General features: G+C 36.5%; 1 protein-coding gene across 1 annotated transcript; it reads left to right on the forward strand.

The window, feature by feature from the left end:
• Positions 1 to 11,789: 11,789 nt before the first annotated feature.
• On the forward strand, positions 11,790 to 21,296 carry PRL (prolactin). Its single transcript, XM_058554034.1, has 5 exons — positions 11,790 to 11,817; positions 14,444 to 14,625; positions 16,376 to 16,483; positions 18,487 to 18,666; positions 21,105 to 21,296. Exons 1-5 carry the CDS (start codon positions 11,790 to 11,792, stop codon positions 21,294 to 21,296), a joined length of 690 nt encoding a protein of 229 aa, XP_058410017.1.
• The last annotated feature ends 480 nt before the right edge of the window (positions 21,297 to 21,776 follow it).

Raw genomic sequence — 21,776 nt, forward strand, 5'->3', positions numbered from 1 at the left:
GCCCAGACCACATGAAGAGGCCATGAGTGTTCTGCTGGACAACCTCAGCTGAGGTCCAAGCTGACAGCCAACATCAATCACCAGACATCTGAGTGAGGAAGCCTCTGAGATGCCTGAAGCCCCAGCTGCCACCTGCCTGCAACCTCCATGAAAGACCCCAAGAAAGAACAATGAGAGACAATAATAAATTGATTGTTATTGTTTTAAGCCACTAAATTTGGTGTAATTTTTTGCAGCAATAATCAGAACAACTATTTATAGTCTCTTTTATGAAAGATTCAAAGAATATTCTTAACATTATTCAATATATCATCAAATCAGTTCTCTACAGAGAGGTCACTGTTCCAAATGAGGTATTTGACAAATCTGATTTCATGAAACCTTGGCAGGATTAGATACAACTGGAAGTTGCTGGCCATTGCTGGCTTATACAGCTTCATGAGCAGAAGGGAATGTGCAAGAATCAGGAACTTTCATAAACCATGACAAATCATATTCATCAAATTTGGTAACAAAATTAAGTAACTATTTTATCACAATTAAGTAGATACAGCCTTAGTAAGCCAGAAATGGAGTCAATAATATAATTCAAAACTCCTTTTTCTTATTCAATGAATTATGCATAAGTCTATATAACTCCTTAAGAAACAATGACATACAATTTGTTCTAATGAATAAGCATATTTCTTCATCCAAAATCTTGGCATTTAATCCCACATAACCCTTTCTGAAAAGATAAGGTTTAAGATATAAACTTGTAATTTGGGGATGTAATGGAAGTTAAACAGTTTTAATGTCATCTTTTATGAACTGTGCTAAAATCTGTCCGTCAAAAGGGAGGATATATATAATAAAGTTTTTCATAACATTACAAAACAACATTTTTGGTTTTATGTTTGGGATGATAAAGTTTCCTATGCTTGGAATGACACTGAAGTAAACTGCAAGGAAAGACTTTTGAGATTTTTTTCGACAACGACAAACCCATGACATTTTCACAAAGCCTTTGGTCTTAACCTTGGAAATCTGGCTGCTTAGGATAAAGGCAGAGAAAATGAGGAGGAAAGCTCTAAAGGTGGGCTGCTATTATTAAATGCAAATATATTCATTAAGGAATTGGCCAAACAGGAAGGTATATTCCTCTTTTAATGAATTTTTTTAAACACACAAACGTTCTGTAGGTGTGCCTTTATAATTTAATTAACCTTTGAAGGAAGCAGTGGTTAGCAGTGGAAAGGGGCCTGAGTGATAAGATGCTATCTAGACCTAAGTTTTTCACCTTTTATGTTATATACACATTATATAAAATTTTTAAATCCATCAAAAGCTGACTGATTTTCACTTTCATATCCCTGAGTTTCCTGCAGAGTCACTGAAAGCACCAATGGCATAATTTTTATGGGGCTTTTATTTTGAGTTGTATTGCTAGAAATAACTCATACAATAGAAATAATACAAGCAATTTTTTAAAGATACGTTTTCTAAAAACTTTAAAACACTGATGAGGAATTAAAATCTATCTTGCAAGTAATATATTTTTGTGATACAAGGTAAGACTGTGACAATTATCTGAGTAATTCAGAATAGACACACATACACATCTACTGTATCCCCCAAATGCAGTAAAAGTGACTTATAGAATTTTTAAAGTTAAAATGTTGTAGTAACATTGACAAAATTTGCCCATCAGTGTGCATGTTATAGGATTCTGATTAGAGAACTAACAAAATGGTATTCACTGCTTTAATCAGTATCAGTTGGGTCATCAAGGTATTTGAAAAGTAAAAATTATTAATAATTTCACTAACAGTTGCTTAGAGTTTACAAAGCCTACCAAACAATTTGGTTGACTGTTTTTAACAATCTAATTTGTTCACACATAAAAATTTTAAAAGTTCTGAACAAAAATAAGCTACACAAGCAAATGCAATGAATACTTGTTGAAATTATTTGAAAAAATAAGAAAAAACTGTCTTGACATTTGAAATTAAAGTTCTCTTTAGATTGAATCATATGAATAGTACTTCATTTTTTTATTGATGTTTTAATAGTTTATAACATTGTGAAATTTTGGGTTGTATATTTTTGTTTGTCCATCACCATATATATGTCTCCCTTCACCCTTTGTGCCCACCTCCCACTCCCGTTGCCCCTGGTAACCACAATACAGTCTTCTCTGTCCATGTGTTGGTTTATATTCCACATATGAGTGAGATCATACAGTGTTTGTCTTTCTCTTTCTGGCTTATTTCACTTAACATAACGCCCTACAGGCCCATCCATGTTGTTGCAAATGGGACGATTTTGTCTCTTTTTATGGCTGGGCAGTATTCCATTGTATATATATACCACATTTTCTTGATTCAATTGTCATTCAAGGGACACTTAGGTTGCTTCCACTTCTTGGCTATAGTGAATAATGCTGCAATGAACATAGAGGTGCATAAGCCTCTTTGGATTGTTGACGTCAGGTTCATTGGATAGATTCCCAGTAGTGGGATAGCTGGATCATAAGGTATTTCTATATTTAATTCTTTGAGGAATCTCCATACCATTTTCCATAGAGGCTACACCAGTTTGCATTCCCACCAGCTGTGTATGAGGGTTCCTGTTGCTCCACATCCTCTCCAACATTTGCTGTTTTTTGTCTTGGTGATTATAGCCGTTCTAACGGGCGTGAGGTGATATCTTAGTGTTGTTTTGATTTGCATTTCCCTGATGATTAGCGATGTTGAACATCTTTTCATGTGCCTATTGGCCATCTGTATATCTTCTTTGGAGAAGTGTCTGTTCATTTTCTCTGCCCATTTTTTGACCGGGTTGTTTGTTTTTCCGTTGTTCAGGTGTGTGAGTTCTTTATATATTATGGAGATCAACCCCTTGTCAGATGTATGTTTTGCAAATATTCTCTCCCAGCTGGTGGGTTGTCTGTTCATCTTGATTCTGGTTTCATTTGTCTTGTAGAAGCTCTTTAATCTGATAAAGTCCCACTTGCTTATTTTTTTCTTTAGTTTCCCTAGTCTGGGTAGGCCTGTCATCCGAAAAGATTCCTTTATGACCAATGTCAAATAGTGTGTTGCCTGTATTTTCTTCTATGAGTTTTATAGTTTCAGGTCTCACCTTCAGGTCTTTGATCCATTTTGAGTTAATTTTTGTGAATGGTGATAGCAGATGGTCCAGTTTCATTCTTTTGCATGTGGCTGTCCAGTTTTCCCAACACCATTTATTGAAGAGACTTTCCTTTCTCCATTGTATGTTCTTAGCTCCTTTGTTGAAAATTAGCTGTCCATTTATGTGTGGTTTTATCTCTGGGCTTTCAATTCTGTTCCATTGATCTGTGTGTCTGTTTTTGTACCAGTACCATGCTGTTTTGATTACTATTGCTTTGTAGTATGTTTTGAAGTCAGGGATTGTGATGCCTCCAGCTTTGTTCTTTTTTCTTAGGATTGTTTTAGCTATTCGGGGTCTTTTATTGCCCCATACGAATTTTAGTATTCTTTTTTCTATTTCCGTGAAGAATGTCATTGGGATTCTGATTGGGATTGCATTGAATCTGTAGATTGCTTTAGGTAATATAGACATTTTAACTATGTTTATCCTTCCAATCCATGTGCATGGGATATCTTTCCATTTCTTTATGTCATCATCGATTTCTTTCAATAACGTCTTGTAGTTTTCATTGTATAGGTCTTTCACCTCCTTGGTAAGACTTATTCCTAGATATTTTATTCTTTTTGATGCAATTGTAATTGGTATTATCTTTTTGAGTTCTCTTTCTGTTAGTTCGTTATTAGCATACAGAAATGCACTGATTTTTGTAGACTGATTTTGTACCCTGCGACTTTGCTGTAGTTGTTGATAGTACTTCATTTTTTAAACTTCAATTATGCAGACAAGAGTTTGGATGAGATAGTTACTTCACATACTTGCTTTATTTTTTTTTTTTTTATTTTTTTTGTGTGAGGAAGATGAGCCCTGAGCTAACATCTATTGCCAATCCTCCTCCTTTTTTTTTTCCCTTTTTCTCCCCAAAGCCCCAGTAGATAGTTGTACGTCATAGTTGCACATCCTTCTAGTTGCTGTATGTGGGATGCTGCCACAGCATGGCTGGACAAGCAGTGTAACGGTGCGTGCCCTGGATCTGAACCCGGGTCACCAGTAGTGGACTGTGCGCACTTAACTGCTAAGCCACGGTGCTGGCCCCAAAAAATATTCTTAAAAGATAAAATATGTGTTCCTATATATGTGAGATGACCTTAATGAGAAAGCTTTCTGTAAACCACACATGAAAGTATTCTCACATTTTCATACCTAGTCCCTATGTATGTATCCATGATTTTCATTTGTCCAAATGGACATTATCTCTGTTTTCAGTTGCCCCTGAAAGTACACTCTATTTCTTATTCTGCAGTATTACCAGAAACTTATAACTTATATTCATTCTCTTTCTTTCTCTATGAAATGAATGCCCCTTTCTGGAAGAAATAGCCTATTTCGCATCTATTAAGTTAATCTTATAAGGCATGAGCACAAAATGGCCTGCAGAAGAGAGAACATTCAAATGCCACATCACCTATCATGCTAATAATAATATTGCTTCTCTCAAGTGGTTGACAGATAACCTTTTATTTTTTTTAATCTACAAGAATTCTTTGACTTTCATTCCATTAATGATGCAGAAGTGACAAGTAAAAAAGTTAAATGAAGATTTAATGACATGTGCAAGACTCATATTAGTAAAAGAATTCTTAGAGACCAAAGTGGCACATAAACTCAAGACCAACTTGAAGAAGAAATAAAATGAATAGCTTTTCATTCCTTATCTACATAACTCATTAAGAAATATTCCAACAAAGGTTTTGTTTTTATAACATGATTGAGAATCACACTCAAATTCTCTTTGACAGTGGCAGTGTTTCCTTAAAGGCCCCAAAATGTTTAAACTTTCTATTTCTCTCTCTTTTCTCCTTGGGAACCCAAATACCTTGGCATTTTCCCTTGAAGTAACGTGTTTCTCAATGTGTCTTCAAGGTCACGTCTGTGTCTCCTCATCAAGGCTTACCATCGGCTGCTTCAGAAGCTCAGCGAACACAAGAATGAGTATAGAAGGCAAGAAGAAATATCGCCAATACAGCAGGCAACAGATCTGGAGTTCCAAGGCCAGTTGTGTCAATAATTAAATGTGTTTACCGCATCTCCTTCACCCGTAAAATGAGATATTCGGTTAAATTTACTCCGTGGTTCCTCTGATCTCAAATACTATGATTTAGACAAATTAGAGACTGTTCAGAAGCTGCCCTCCAGGATGACTAATCTTCTTTGATGGGTAAGCAGATTGAAATTGAAGTGGACATAGGCAGGAGAAAATGGAAGAGAAGCTATTATAAACATCTAGGTCGAGATAACCTGGAGAGAGGAGAAAAGAAAATTTTATGGAGGTAAAAGAGGCAGAATAATTGCAGCATATCAACTGGTTAAGAGTGAGTCAAGGGAGACAAAAGAAAAGGAAATAAACACAACCCTGAGAGGTTAAATGTGGTGACTGAGAAAATAGCAGTTTAAGAGAAAAACTGAATAGTTAAGGATTTTCTTTTAATAATTCAGCATATCTTGGTTGAAGATATATAGGTTGAAATGTCTAGCAGCTAGATGGCAGCTCAGAAGAGAAGTCAGGGAAAGAAAAACAGAGTTGGGATCATCTTCATGGATATGACAGGTAAAGTCGTAACACTGAATATGACAGCCAATGGGGAGAATACAGGGTTGAATGTCAAAAAAATGGTGACAAGCTAAGGACTCAGGGAGTTAGATTCAACAATTAAATAATCGTTGGTGACTATTAAGAGAAAACAAAACAAAACAAACTGAACTACTTACATATTCTTATTGTCATGTGTTCTAATGTTTAGAAAATTGTTACACATTTTTACTACGGCCAAGTAGAATGTCATTTATTGTAGATGTTTCATAAGTGTTTGAAATACATACACACATATCATCTCCTACTCTTGTTTCTTGGTTCATTTCTCGTCACATTTTCTTACTGTATGCTTTATGTTTTGGATCCAATTATTAAATGCATAAAGATTGTTGATAGCCTTGTCTCCATTGTTGATGTATACAATATCACAGAGAACTGCCCTTTGCTTTAACACTTTTTGCCTTCAATTTACACTTGCCTATTAGTAATTTTATCATTCCAGCAATTTTAAATAAATTGCTTGATGTGATTTTTTTGTACTTACATTTTAACTTTTCTTGGCAACTTCACTTTAGATCAGGGTTTCTCAACATTGGAGCTACGGACATTTTGGATGCAATAACATTTTGGCTGAGGGGCTGTGCTGTGTGTTGTAGGATAGTTAGCAGTGTCTCTGGCCTCTACCCACTGGATGCCAGGAGCACCTCTACTTCAGTTATGACAATGAAAATTGTCTTCAGACATTGGCGAATGTCCCTTGGGGGTCCAAATCAACCTCCAACTCCTTGCCCTTTGAAAACGACTGTTCTGGATATTATCGCTTGTATCCAGCATCTAATTGGTATTTGCCACTTTTGGAGAAACTGAGTCATTTTTTATAATAAGTAAACTTATCCTATAATATGTCTGATGTTGTTTTTTATTCTGGCCTCTAATTTTATTTTATTTTGTTTTTTATTATTATCATTTTTCTTGAGGAAGATTAGCCCTGAGCTAACATCTGTGCCAATCTTCCTCCACTTTATATGTGGGTTGCCACCACAGCATGGCTGACAAGTGGTGTAGGTCTATGCCCGGGATCTGAACCCAAAAACTCAGGCCACCAAAGCAGAGAGTGCTGAACTTAACCACTACGCCATGGGGCTGGCCCCTAATTTTATTTTTTTGTTGTTGCCTATGTTTTCCATCTTTTGTTAAATGGAATATCTTATATTTTGTGTGTGCGCACATATACACATGTGTGCGTGATATTTCCTTTTTCTGAGAAGTTAGAGGCTTGTAATCTGTTTTCCATTTTTCTAGTGGTTATACTGATAATGTTGCATCATCTGTTGACATCTCTCCCTTTTTAAAAAATCAGCTTGACAATATCTATTGATTCCGAGCTCTGAGCCATGAAAAAATTAACACACTCATACTTCCTTCCACCTTTGACAGTAAGTGTAATTTTGTTAGGTTTTCTTTTTCCTTTTCTTTCTTTCTTTTTTTTTTTTTTTGCTGAGGAAGATTCACCCTGAGCTAACGTCTGTTGCCAATCTTCTTCTTTTTGTATGTGAGCGACCACCACAGCATGGCCACTGACGAGTGGCGTAGGTCCACACCCAGAAACCAAACCCAGGCCACTGAAGCGGAGCGCACCGAACTTAACCACTTGGCCATCAGGGCTGGCCCTTGTTAGTTTTTTTTAAGCCTACTTTTTCCTCTTTTTATTAGAATTAGAGAGCCAAGATTCTGTGATCTTATCTCAGAAACCCTCATCATTACCTTGTACCTTTATTTTCCCCTTGTAGTTTAAAAGTACATATATATGTATATGGACTAGTATATATCTATCTACATACATATGTATAGATATATATAGAGAGAGAAAGTATAAAGTGTGTACATATATATGTGTGTATATATATATTTCTTTGTTCAATAGAGCATTCCATCAAGGAATTAATTCTTATTTATATTTCAACCCCAAATGACAAAGAGCTTTGCTAAACAATTGTCACTTTAGTTAATCCCTGAATATCAAAGAATATATTACACTAATAAGACATGTTGCATTTAATGAAAAAATAAGAAAAAAAAGATAGGTGGATATGTCACAGGTAAGATATTTCAGACAAATTCTGACCATAAAATGTATTGGAGGATCATGGGTGTGCAGATTGGAACTGGAGAATATTATTTCCTGTGAAGAACCTGCCCTACATCTTAGTCTGACTTCTTTCAATATATTGACAGAGATTAACAGTGGAGGAAGAAAGGGATGAGAGCGTGTCTGCACACGTGTGGACCTATGCATTGTTACGATATCGAAGTACTTCTCTTCGGATCAGTACAGATTTGCTCCCCTGACCTCCCAAGTGCTCTGACTCCCCTTGACTGCCCCAGCTCCTCCCCTGGGATCCCCACAGTCTCACCCCAATTGAACTATTAAAGAACTAACGCCTGCCAGTTCAGGAAGCTTCAGAGACCCTGGTCTATTGCAATAGCTTTCTGTGCTGTTTGGTGGTGCCTGTGCTAATTATAAGATTTAAAATTACCCCTGGAAGCAGGCATGACTCAGAGATCCACTTCCTACTAGACAATGATTCTCTTTCTCTCTCTATGTATGCATATACATATATTTATATATATGTCTCTCTGTATATTACTATGTCCATATCTAGATAGTGAGATATCGCCACAGAAGTAGGCACATCCCATTAGACATGGAATACACACATACACACAGAATATCGAAATATGAAAAATCTTTTATCAGGAAAGTTATCTGCCTCACTTAGTATTAGCATAAGCCAAATATTTGATGCTTTTACTTGAAAAAATATAATCTCAAAGAGTGACTCTATGAAGTCTCTTGACACATTATCCTTAGATCTGGCATTGTCTTATATCAGGCATTAAAATTTGTCCAAAGGTACAGATGGTTCAAAACAAACATGTGACAAGAAACTCATAGCATAAGCTAACACAGAGAACTCACAGAGCTAGGTCAGAGGATATGAATAGCATATCAGTGAGAAAAAAAAAGAAAAAGAAAAACAAGAGGAATTACAGGGGGAATTTCCAAATGCTTCCACTATGGCTTTCTTATTTAAGGAGCAAATACCCTCAGACACTGCCAACAGATTAAGAGCTTGGGTTCTGGAGTTACTTAAAGAAGTTGATGATCTGCAAAGCCCTAGCAAGAGATAAGCATTGAACATAGGCATTTAGGGGGAAAAAATGTATATCAGTATGCATGAAGTCAATGTAAATAGTAGGATGTAATTAAATCATTACTTTTGCTTATCTTGGAAACAGTGCAGTGCGAGGAAGCACCATTGTGATCGATCTTTTCTCCAATGTGCCCTTCACATTTTCTGATATTTTATAACAAAAACAACATATATCTTATCTGATCTTTTAGTCCAAGTTTTGGAAGATGGCTATTTGGAATTTTTAAATCCATAAATAATACGTCTTTAATCATTTGCAAATTTCACTTTATTTAAGACAATTCATTACCAACATAAATTGTATAAATTGAAATATCCTTCTGATCTACTTATTCTGATGATCTTTAAACTTCTTAATTTCTTTTGCTCCTTAATATTCCCCCACTATATCTTGCAGTAGACACCTTTCAAGTTATGTGAAGCATTTTAAATATTTTTGCATCATTAATGATAGAAGAAAAAACAGTATTATTCCAAACTTACAAATAGATAAACAAAAAAAAATATAAAGAAAGTACAAGCTCCATTCCTAATACGGAATGAAAACCCATCCGCTTTTACTTAATGTTAAAAATTAGAGTTATTTAGGAAAGATGGCAAAATTGTTTATTAGTTTCAGGTACTAAAAATATCATGGATATTTTAACATTATTTGAGCTATTTCTTCAGCTACTTGACAGAAATCAATCATCAGCTCTCAGGTTTCCTAAATGCTCAGACCAAAAATGGCAAACAAATGAATTTTTGTAAATAAAAACAGAAAAGTCCATTCTTAGTGAACTTCTTTATTGCTCTAACTTAAGGGCAGGGTTTGATAAAGAGAAAGATCTGCAAAAGAGCACGTACAAATATTAAGGTGACAAGTAGGTGACTTATATAGCAGGAAAAAATAAGACAACTACGACTTCTTGCATAAAATATGCCTTTTGCATTATTTAGATATTGCAATCTCCTGTGAACAGAAAACGTGGGGTTGGGAAGCAGCAAGGAAGTGCACAAGAAATTTTACAGATAAATGCACACCTCTTTGGAGTCAAATAAATCAACTGCCCTCCACTGAATAAACACAACTGAGGTTTTCTTCGATTATTCTTTTCCTGGCTATCTACAAAACTTGTAACACCTTTAAATTTTAAGATTAAGTTGTCAGTTCTTATGGCAGCTTTTCCTACTTAAGTTTCCAGGAGAAGAGGGGAATGTAGGGCAGTATTAATTTCTCTACCACACAGCACTGCTCTCTTAATAATTCAGACTTTGGCTGTCCAGGGGAAAAAATGGATACCTAGTATGAGTGTATGGAATCCTGACCCAGCTTTAGATTGACAGAGCCTATAAATCTTCACACTTGGTTCGGATGATTCAACATCTAGTATTGCTTAAGCTAAGGCAATTACGAAGATAGTTTTTAAGTGACGTTAGTCTTCATTACGATTTCCAGGTCCCCATAAGAGCCCTTAGTCAGATAATTGCTAAAGCACAAACGTGGCAGTAGCAACTATAGAAAAGGAAATGCCATAGAAAGGGATTATTTTTTCAATGACCTCACCTGTCAATTTACTGTAAGAGACATATGGCAAAATTGAAACAAAAGGTCACAGACTGCTTTAAATGTGTGGACTTAAAAATTAGAGAAAGTCGTCAACAACTTAGTTCTTATTCATTATAATCATTTCATTTAGGAAATCTCTAAAAGGTGAATGGAACTTTTGAGCCCAGGAAAGATGAATTTATGTTACCTTAGCCCCAGAGTGGCTTGAGGTCAGAGAAATAGTGATCATAAGTTAATAACAATTTATCCACCCCATCCTTGAGAATAGTAGAAATGATTGTGTAGAATTTTGTTTTACTGCATCATATACCAGTGTGTGTGGGAGTGTGTGTGTGTGTGTGTGTGTGCGCGCGTGTGAGTGTATGCCCGCGCGCACGCATTTACCCTTGAAAACCACTATTCCCCAGAATAAAGGTCAGGGGTGATTTCTTGTTCATCTTAGATGCGGGAGCACAACAATGTTTGTGAAATGATTCATTTCCAACCCTTCTTCACATCTCTCCTGATGCCTCTTGAAGCAATAATCCCCCCAGCATCTAACTTGACTAATTACTTTTTCTATATACTTGACATTGAATCTCTGCAAGCCTCTGTTTTTCACTCTGTAAATTGGGGATGATAATATAACTTTATATATATGTTAAAATCAAAAGAGATGAACGAAAATGTACATTTTAAAACAAAGGACCACATAGATATGTCATTTTAAAAAGGACAAAACGGAATGTGTAAAAGCAAGCAAAAATGAGGGAAATATAACCAGAGTATAACGGGAAACTGAAAATCTTACTTTCTCACTCTTTATTCTATATTTCTTGCTATTTAGTGTGTAAGTTTTGAAATTTTGACTCCACTCAGCAATTTGAATGAAAAAATGAATATCCTTCGATAATACATGAGGCGCCCAAGTGAAATATAACGCTATATTCAAGAAACTGCAGAGAAATGAAGGTAAATTTTAAAGTAAATGATTTCTATAGTTTTACAGTTCCTCTAACCCAAACTGGTTATTTCTCCAGATCTCGCCTTCATTATTTCTCTCAGTTCCTTTTGGTCTAATTAATCAAAATCCTTTCTAAAATGTTCATTTCTGGTCAGTGTGTCTTCCTGAATATGAATAAGAAATAAAATACCATTTGATGTTTGAAATTATGGTGGTAATCTCAGTGACGGAAATAGGTGACTGGCAAAATGGAAAGGAATACCTGATTAAATACATTCATGAGGATGTCAAAGGTTTATAAAGCCAATATCTGGGAAAGAGGAAGCTGTAGGACTACCAGATATTCTCTGGTGAAGTGTGCTTCTCAAAAAGATCACCACCATGGACAACAAAGGGTCATCACTGAAAGGTATGTGCAACAACTCCCTGAGTTGTTGGCTTTTTCCACACTCCTGGGGAGGTATTAATTTAAAATTTTAGCTAATATTCTCTTAGCAAGTGGTTTCAGGTTTACAGAGTATAGGAGAGCTATCTAATTATTGTTCTAAAGAGCGATTCTACAAGGGCTCAATAGACTAGAACAGTGGTTCTCAAATTCGGGAAACCCCCTTCTTCCAGAGACATTTGGTTGATGTCTGGAGATGTGTTTGGTTGTCTTAACTCAGGGCGGGAGTGTTACTGGTATCTAGTAGGTAGAGGTCAAAGATGCTGCTAAACATACTGCAATGCACAGGACAGCCTCCAGAACAAGGAATTATCCAGTTCAAAATGTCAACAATGCCAAGGCTGGGAACCCCTGGATTGGAATAAGACCAAAAGTGTCTATGGGTCCCATTTATCAAAACTCCAGAAGGCAGAAACTAACATCTTCTGGTTCCCAGGCCTCTTATGTGATTTGGCCAAGATGAGTCAGCCTGACAAAACTTTCAACTCTGAAGCCATAATATAGACAATGATAGCAAGATTGTCTTTTATAATACTTTGTCTATTGGGTTTAAGCCAAATGACATTTCAAAAGGAAAAACAGGCTAGTAATAACTAATCATCTTTACTTTCCTGGTTGACATTTGCAAGAAGAAGAAATTAGTAACAACCATAAAATTTATTTTATGAAATGAAGAACAAAGATATTTATTTTATCTCATCTTAGACTGTGAAAATCCTTCAGATGATAAATGTACAGATAGATGTAGTCAGAGTTAAAGAATATTTATCCAGTTATGAATTTCCTAGAACCAATATTCCAATTTCTCTATCTGCAAAGCACTTTTTATTCACATCTGTAGACAAGACATCCATTCAGCTACATTACATGACTATATCAATGCACCTAAAATAAACTTTTTGGAAACATCACATTTTTGAAAAATTAAGTCTGTTTTATAAATCATCTCACAACATTAATATTTTTTATTTTGCAGTTAAAAGTTTGTTTAATTACATTCTATACTAACCAAGTTTTTAGATATTTTTAGGTTTAGATATTTTTTTACACATAAATCTTTAGCACTTGCCTAGTTTTATCTTGCCTAGCACTTGCCTAGTTTTACACTTACATTTGTTGAAGATTCCATAGAAACTTAGTTTCCTGATAAACACATTTTTATATCAGATATTCTTTTGGAGTAGTTTGAAGTTAAAAAGTAATTTTTTTTTTCTTTTTGTCAGAAAGATTAGCCCTGAGCTAGCATCTGTTGCCAATCCTCCTCTTTTTGCTGAGGAATATTAGCCCTGGGCTAACATCAGTGCCCATCTTCCTCTACTTTATATGGGATGCCACCACAGCATGGTTTGATAAACCATGCATAGGTCCGTGCCCGGGATCTGAACCTGCGAACGAAGCTTCACAGGCAGCCGAAGCAGAGTGTGCGAACTTAACCACTACCCCACCAGGCTGGCCCCTAAAAAGTAGTTTTAATATATTGTTTGTTTCCTTTTGAAAGTGTAAATTATTGCTATGTTAGAGGTCCATGTCTGTCCATCTGCTGAGACAGCAAATTGATGACTCATCTCTGATACTTGTTGAAGATTTTAAAAGTGGGTGTTTTATAGATAGAGCAGGAAAAAAATGGATAAAATCAACTTCCGAGGGCCACTGTTATGATGCAATTAAAGGCAAAGTATTGTTCTTCACAAGTAATGGCAATGACCTCTGCAAGCACCGAGTCATCACGGCTACTGATGTGGTCCTCTGTTACACACACGCAGACTGGGCGCCCACAGGTATGTGTGATGCGACATGACGAAGTGAACAGAGGACAATATTGGCGTCTAACCTCCTCCACCTGCTAATAATGGGACTTGGAGAAAATCATATAACCTTTCCAAGCCTTCTGTTTCATTAATATAATTTGATGATAATAATGAAGGCTGAGTCTATCTCGCAGGATTATTGTGAAACACCAATTTTAGAAAATTGTAAAGCTTTTGGCAAAATGTCAAGCAAATGCATGGGGTTATTAAGATGAGTTAGCAGATCTAGGCTACAGTATCATTTTTATGTTAGAATTCTCTTCAGACTCAATATTAGCAATCCGTTAATCATGAGTTTATTCATATCAGTCACCAATGTTAAACAAACAGATCAACTGCGCCGTTCTTGCCATTTCAGTGCCTAAAATGCAAGTATTAGTCAACACAGAGCTAAAAAATTACAAACTCCTAGAAAGCCCAGCTGCTGAAAATCTGCAGAAACTCCCAAGACATTCAACTATCTTAAGAGAATGACCTAAACACCCTGGCTCAGAACTAATTTGAGCTCCAAATGTTTACAAAGTACAGAAGCACTTCTAGGAGCAATACAAAAATGCAGGAAGTAACCTACTCTGCAAACTACATATCTGTGCAAATATCATTATATAACTCCATTTACACAGTGGAAAGCGCTGATTCTCCCCCCACCCCCACCCCAGCTATTACAGTACCAAATCATGCCGAGGGCAATGGGGGAGATAAGGCTTCCCTCGACAGGCTGACTTTTGATAACCTCGGCTGAATAGATCATCTCAGAGTGGCTCGTGTCTGTATTTAAGCAGGGTCACTCCTGCTCCTGCTGCTGCTGGCGTCAAACCTTCTCCTGTGCAAGAGCGTGGCCTCCCTGCCCATCTGCCCCAGTGGGGCTGTCAACTGCCAGGTGTCCCTCCGAGACCTGTTTGACCGCGCCGTCATCCTGTCTCACTACATCCATAACCTCTCCTCAGAAATGTTCAACGAATTTGTAAGTACCACACTCCTTGCTTCTTCCCAGAAAGAACCTTTATGTGAATGATGCGGCTATACCACATTTTAAACAAGAAAGCAGCATGAGCCAAATTTCAAATAACACACTTTATACGTAAAAGAAGGCATCAGCTAATAAAAACGTGAAACAAAAAGAAAAGGACGGTTTTATGAAATCTCAAAGATTCTTCAAGAGTGTAGTAATTTTTTTTTTGTTTTTTGTTTTTGCTGGGAAAGATTCGCCCTGAGCTAACATCTATTGCCAATCTTCCTCTTCTTTTTCCCTCCCCAAAGCCCAGTACATAGTTGTATATTCTAGTTGTAAGTCCCTCTAGTTCTTCTATTTGTGCAGCCACCACAGCATGGCTACCGACAGATGAGTGGTGTGGTTCTGCACCTGGGAATTGATCCCAGGCCACCAAAGAGGAGCATGCCGGACCTTAACCACCAGGTCCTCAATGCTGGCTCTGTAATAATTTTTTTAAATTTCCTTTAATTCATTTTCTTTTTAAAAATTTTTAAGCACCTATATTAGTCAGCTTGGGCTACCATAACAGAATACTATAGACTGCGTAGCTTAAACAACAGAAATTTATTTTCTCACAATTCTGGGAGGGTACAGGTCTCCCTCGGCATCCTTCGCCTTACACACTGTAGATATTGAATAAATGGGAACGGTACTGCTGTGAATTAGGTAGATTGAACAAAGTTAAACTAAGCTAAATCCATACCAGGAAAACAAATAATAATAGCTTTTCTGAAATCCAAAAATGCCACAAATTATTGTTCTAAGATTTTCAGTGCATAGATTTAGAACTACAACAGAAGGATTAGTTTAGAATTGGAAACAATTATTCTCTAATTAAAGTGCTTTGAAAGTTGTATGTTAACTCTTTTAGGTCAGTCAAGGAGTTGATAGTAGATTAGAGCTTCAATGAATCAAAGGGTCTCCATAAAGAATGTTGCTCAATGTTTATAATAAATGTACATTCATATAGTTCCTCCTTACTGGCTAGTTTTTCTTTCATCCTCCATTTTTGACTGGCCATCTTTTGTCTTCCAAATCTTCCTAAGAATCTCTTTAAATTTGCACAATTTTTGTTAAAGATTAGTTTTTCTCTGTCAACGTGGTAGCTAATTTTTTTCTGATCTTATTCTCAGTCCATTGCTTAATATTTCCTAAAATTTTATGCCTTGCTTTTCTGACATCATTTTGTCACAGTCAACAAAATTGTATTCTGCATGATGAACCTGGTAAGGTACAGGTGTGTGGATTCAGAGATTAGTCAAAGAAAACTTATAACTTTATAATGCCTAATAAGGAAGCATATCAGTTGGGACCTACAATAAATAAGAGATTAAATGGCTAAATATGGGTACATATACGCTATGATGTTTGGTTCAAATTCTAAAGAAAGATGATATTTAATAAAATATTTAGTATTTATATTTTTGATATTTTTAGTTTTAGCTCTCCAAATAGCAACTTGTGGGAAGGGTGAAATTAAACAAGGAAATTGCAGTGAAGGGAAGAGGTTGGAATTTAGAAAAGTAGGATGAAAAAATAATGTGTTTATAAAGATAATGGAGAAAGAAAAGGATGACTTTCTTCATTCTTTCGTTTCAATTTTCACCTGGCTGTCATTTTAAAAATGTTAGACTTCTATCAACTGTGTTAATATTCTGGTAATGGGTTCATTTATTCAATGCCCAGACAAGCTTCAATGAATGTGCTTGATCACTTCCAGGATAAACGGTATGCCCAGGGCCGGGGGTTCATTACCAAGGCTATCAACAGCTGCCATACTTCTTCCCTCTCTACTCCTGAGGACAAGGAGCAAGCCCAACAGATCCATGTGAGTCCTTTCCAGGCTTTTCACCACAACTGAGGTAGCACGCTGGTATTACCATGCTGTAGATTATCAGAAGCACTGTTATAGATAATGATAATTGCACATGCAGAGAAACTTGGAGAATGAGTAAGCAATCAAAGAGAAATTACATTACATAGTCGAAGATTTATCAGTAAAACCAAATGCTGAGCAAAGATTGTAGCAGCAAAATAAACAACAGATCTACAAATGGTCCACGCAGACAACATTTTTTAACCAATGCCTTAGACCCAGGATTGCATATATTATACTGTATGAAAGCACATTTACTACATGTTACTAGTGGCTCCTACTTGGGCAGCATTTAACATTACTCACCTCTGCACCATTTGAGCCATCTCTTCTGGACTTTCAAGGCTCTCCTGATTCTACTCCTACACCTCTGATACTTACTTCTTTCTTCATTCTTCACTGACTCCTCTGCCACCTCTTACTCCTTAATTATAAGTCTCTCCCAAAATCAGGTTGTAAAATACTATGTTTTGCTTCTCATGGCTGCAACTATTGCCTCTGTTCTGATGACAACAAAGTATGCCTATCCAGCCCCAATCCTTTACTCCAGCTCTAATTTTTTATCATTACAATCTCTCCCTTCTTATTCCCTGCCATAACCCAGTCTTAATATGATTTAAAATAAACATCTTCACATATATACCCCCCATAAATACAGTTTGTTCTCTCTTTAAAACTCTGTTAATAGTACCAGCATTCTTTCTGTCTACTAAGCTCATTAATAATAATGATGATGATGATGATAATGATAATAATAATAAAATGAAGGAAGAATGTGAAGAAGGAAGAGGAGGAGTTAAAATTTATTGAGAGCTACTATATTGCCATTCACTTTACAAATCATTTTATGTGCATTATTGTAGTTAATCCTCACAAAAAATTCGATAACTTAAGGTATTGTTATTACACTTACTGAGATAAGGAAACGGAGGCTCGTGGAGGTAATGGAATTTGCACCAATCACATGGGTAGTAAGTAGTGGGTGTGGGCTTCATCTAATTCAAAATCTTCACTTTTAATTGTTATGCTACAATGAATGCCCCTAGCAAAACTATACTGCCATTACTATATGGTCTATACCTCTTTACAGCTCCTTGCTTTCATATCGTAGTCATGTTTCCATTGTAATGGCTATTTCATTCTTCTCTACTCTCATTTCCCTTACCACTAGACTAGTTCATGGACATCAAGAAAGCAAGCATTTTAAATTAGAGATGATCAGGCCCTTGGAGTTTCATGCACGGTCTTGGTAGTAATAAACTAGGGGGCAAAAATCTCCATTGTGAATTTCCTTGATGCTCTTACTAAAGACAGCCTTGTGCCACTCTATTCACCTGCATAAGTCAACAAAATAGACTGCTCTGAATGCAGCTTGCGGGCAGGGGTTGCTCTAGATTGAGGAAAGCATATTTATGAATGCCATGTCTTCTTCCTTGTCTCTTTGTTCTAATATCATAAAATAAAACTACAAATCACAAATGAATACATTAATGAACAATTTGATTCATTAATATGAGTGAATCTTCGGGTGAAAATGATTTGGGCCCTTTGTCATTGACACTGGTGGAATCTAGCTTTCATGAGTCACATATTGAGTTCCAACAAAACTCTGCTTTCTTTCCATGAACAAGCAAAGCAATCAAATATAAAAGAACTCACTGAATGGACGGATGGTAGAATTTCAGAGGGAAAATAAAATTCTTCACATTATACATTAGAAATCTCATTAGAAGCAGTAGTTATTTAAATAAGCCAGATTTTTTTTTTAATTTTAGCAAAGCGTAAACCAATAGCTTAAATTTTATATTTTTACAACTTTACCACCTACAAAAAATTTTATGCACACATAGGAATAACAAAGAGATATTTTAGATCAGCCTCTCTGAGCAAACATTACATGTAACTAAACCCATTGCATTCTTATTTTGATGTGATTGTTTTATATGGTTGCTTAGCATGAAGACCTTCTGAACTTGGTACTCAGAGTTTTGCGCTCCTGGAATGACCCTCTGTATCACCTAGTCGCGGAAGTGCGTGGTATGCAAGAAGCCCCAGAGGCCATCCTATCAAAAGCCATAGAGATTGAAGAGCAAAACAGACGGCTTCTAGAGGGCATGGAGAAGATAGTCGGCCAGGTGAGCAGCCTCTTGACACTTCTTTGTTTCTCTCATTAATAGAAGAGGTCACCTTTGTGATGAGAAATGAGTTTTGAAATATCTCACTTTGCAAGAACAGGATTTAGGCATTCTATGTTCTAGACTGCTATTAAATAAAGCAAGAGCCTAGTAATTCATCATGATAGATTCTATCATAAGTGAATCTTAGACTTCTGTGATATTTGACAGGTGCAGCCTTCCCTACACTGCACACAAATCCACCAAAGACGTGCCTGTTCTTGGGGACAGGTGGTTAAAATATTTTCAAGAGAAAGAAAACTAGAGAATAGAATCTGCAGGATAAAAGTTTTTCCTCGAAGTATCCCCAGACACCTGCTATTGAAATTTGGCTCATATTCTTTCTCTTTTCTCCCCACACCAAAAGATGAGAATGGGAAGGGAGAAAAGAGAAAATCAAAATCAAATTGGATGGTGTTTCCCCCCAGTGCTGCCCACCCCAACCACCCCCTCTGCGGGATGTATTTGTCAGGGAGGGAAGGAGATTGAAAAAACGAGGCCATGGCATCAGTCATGTCCCACAAGCACTCAATTTCAGTGGGTCACAAAACAAAGGGGTGTATCTTTTCTGGAATATTCTTTATTTTGTAATTTACAAAAAGTTGTCTCATCCTAAATTTTGTTTTGCTTTGGCTCCAAAATCAAAACTCATATCAATGCATTTAATCTCCCCCAAATAATTTGTCATATTTAGATTGAGTTAATATTTCCAATGTATATCTCCATTAAGATGGGACAGTTTCAACATGAGTGAGATAACAATTAAACAGCTTTCGGAAGTTCTTAGAAATAATGTATCATCTAAAGAAAAATATATGATTATAGGAATAATAACAGTAGCAATTTCATATTTCTCTTATTGTGTACAAAGTACATGTTATCATGTGTCATTTTTGTCATTTTCATGGGAGAAGAATATATCTAACACAAACACAAAGCACATTTTAAACTTTGGACGTATGAAATAAACACCTAGACTTTCAAGTTATTTTCTTCATTACTGAGGGCCTACTTTCTGAGGCCATATTCGTTCTATAACACTTCATTTTCTATTCTTTTTTTTTTTTCCACTACTTATTTATTCTTGTTCATATCATTGTCTCTTGCATAGTAAATTTTGTCTTAGGGCTCAAGCACCAAAAATAAAAAACATAAAGCAAGACAACAAATAGGGGCTGGCCCGGTGGCATAGCAGTTAAGTTCGTGTGTTCCCTTTTGGCGGCCCGGGGTTCGCCAATTTGGATCTTGGGTGCGGACCTACTCACCACTCATCAAGCCATGCTGAGGTGGCATCCTACATAGAACTAGAAGGACCTACAACTAGGATATACAACTATGTACTGGGGCTTTGGGGAGAAAAAAGAAAAAGAGGAGATTGGCAACAGATGTTAGCTCAGGGCCAATCTTCCTCAAAAAAAAAAAAAAAGACAACAAATACATACACACACACTTTAAATTCCAATAAGGAATTCTAGGTTTTAAAAATATTCTTACTCTGCAGGAGATAGTTTAGCAGATCAGGGTCTACAGTTATCCCACATTCATACCCAGTAGTTCTCCAAACTTAGCTGACATCCCTGGTTGCCAAGAGGGTTACTGGGTCTCTCAGATCTCCAGCAATTCCCAGCAGACCAAGGCTGAGAGAATGTGAAGATGCACGTGTTGCTCAGGGTCCCTTTGTTATCACGGTCATGCTCCCACCCTGCCTCTCATCCCTCACCACTAAGGGGTTGCTGCCGGCACCCCCTCCTTCTCGTAGGTACTTGTCCCAGCACCTCCACCCCAGAGACCTCAAAAGAAAGCAGCTATTCTCCAGAAAAATTTGGAAGTTATCCACCCTGGGCGGATTGCGAAAGTCTCCTGACTACTTTAGCAGATCTTCCGAGTCATAGTCATCGCCAGGTTATCTGCACCTTAAAACATCAAGTACAATCCTCATCGTTACTAAGGTCTTTGGTACATACACTATATGGAGAATAGAATTGGTTCAAAGCAAGAAAAAAATAAATGTAATTATGGTGACCCGTCAAAAGAAATAAAGTACAAAATGCACAATTGAGACGAAATTTAGGAAATGTGAGCGAACTGATGCTAGCTCCTCCATTGTTCCTTGGTCACATTCATTACTATATTCAAACGGCAACTTTCTGGTTCTCCATCTATCTACACCTGCATAAACGTACTTCATCTGTGATCATATACATGTGAGAAAATTTATACCTGAATTCCACTTCTGGTTTTTAAACTAATAATAGATTTCTGATACACTGGCTCAGTTACCCACGTCTCTGTCTAGAGAGCTTTACATTCATGTCTCTTCTCCAAATCTTAATTCAACAATCAGAAGGAACAAAGATAAGCAAATACTAATAATAAGTCACTATCTTTTTGGTTATTAGGTTCACCCCGGAATCAAAGAAAATGAGGTCTACTCTGTCTGGTCGGGACTTCCATCCCTCCAGATGGCCGATGAAGACAGTCGCCTTTTTGCTTTTTATAACCTGCTCCACTGCCTCCGGAGGGATTCACATAAGATCGACAATTATCTCAAGCTCCTGAAGTGCCGAATGGTCTACGACAGCAACTGCTAAGCCCACGTCCATTCTACCTAGTTCAGAGATGGTTCTTAACGATCCATCCCATAGCAAGCTTCTTTTAGTTTTATAGCTTTTCAATGTATGCTTGGGTGTAATGGGTCTCATCTTAAAAAATAAAAACTGACTCCTTAGAGATGTCAAAATCTAAAAAGGCAATTTGTCAAAGTTTTTTATCTTCATTTAATAGAAAATCAAAAGAAAATGTGTTACTGCCATTGAGAAGTTCCTATTAAAATTTGTCACAAATAGCAGAAGCTAGCATTACAAATAAGACAGTTAACAGCTGACGTTAGAATCACAGTAAATTAGTGTGGTTCAAGTTATTAGAATCAAAGAATTAGATAATTATTAATCATGCTAGTCATGCTACCAAGAAGATGGAATTCTCAGGAATTTTTTATGAAAGCGAGCCATGCACTATCAGCTAACTTCACAGTATTATTATGACAGACAATATAAGTAGTATGAAACTGT

Source organism: Diceros bicornis, chromosome 14, assembly GCF_020826845.1.
Source record: "Diceros bicornis minor isolate mBicDic1 chromosome 14, mDicBic1.mat.cur, whole genome shotgun sequence".
NCBI classification, from domain to species: domain Eukaryota; kingdom Metazoa; phylum Chordata; class Mammalia; order Perissodactyla; family Rhinocerotidae; genus Diceros; species Diceros bicornis.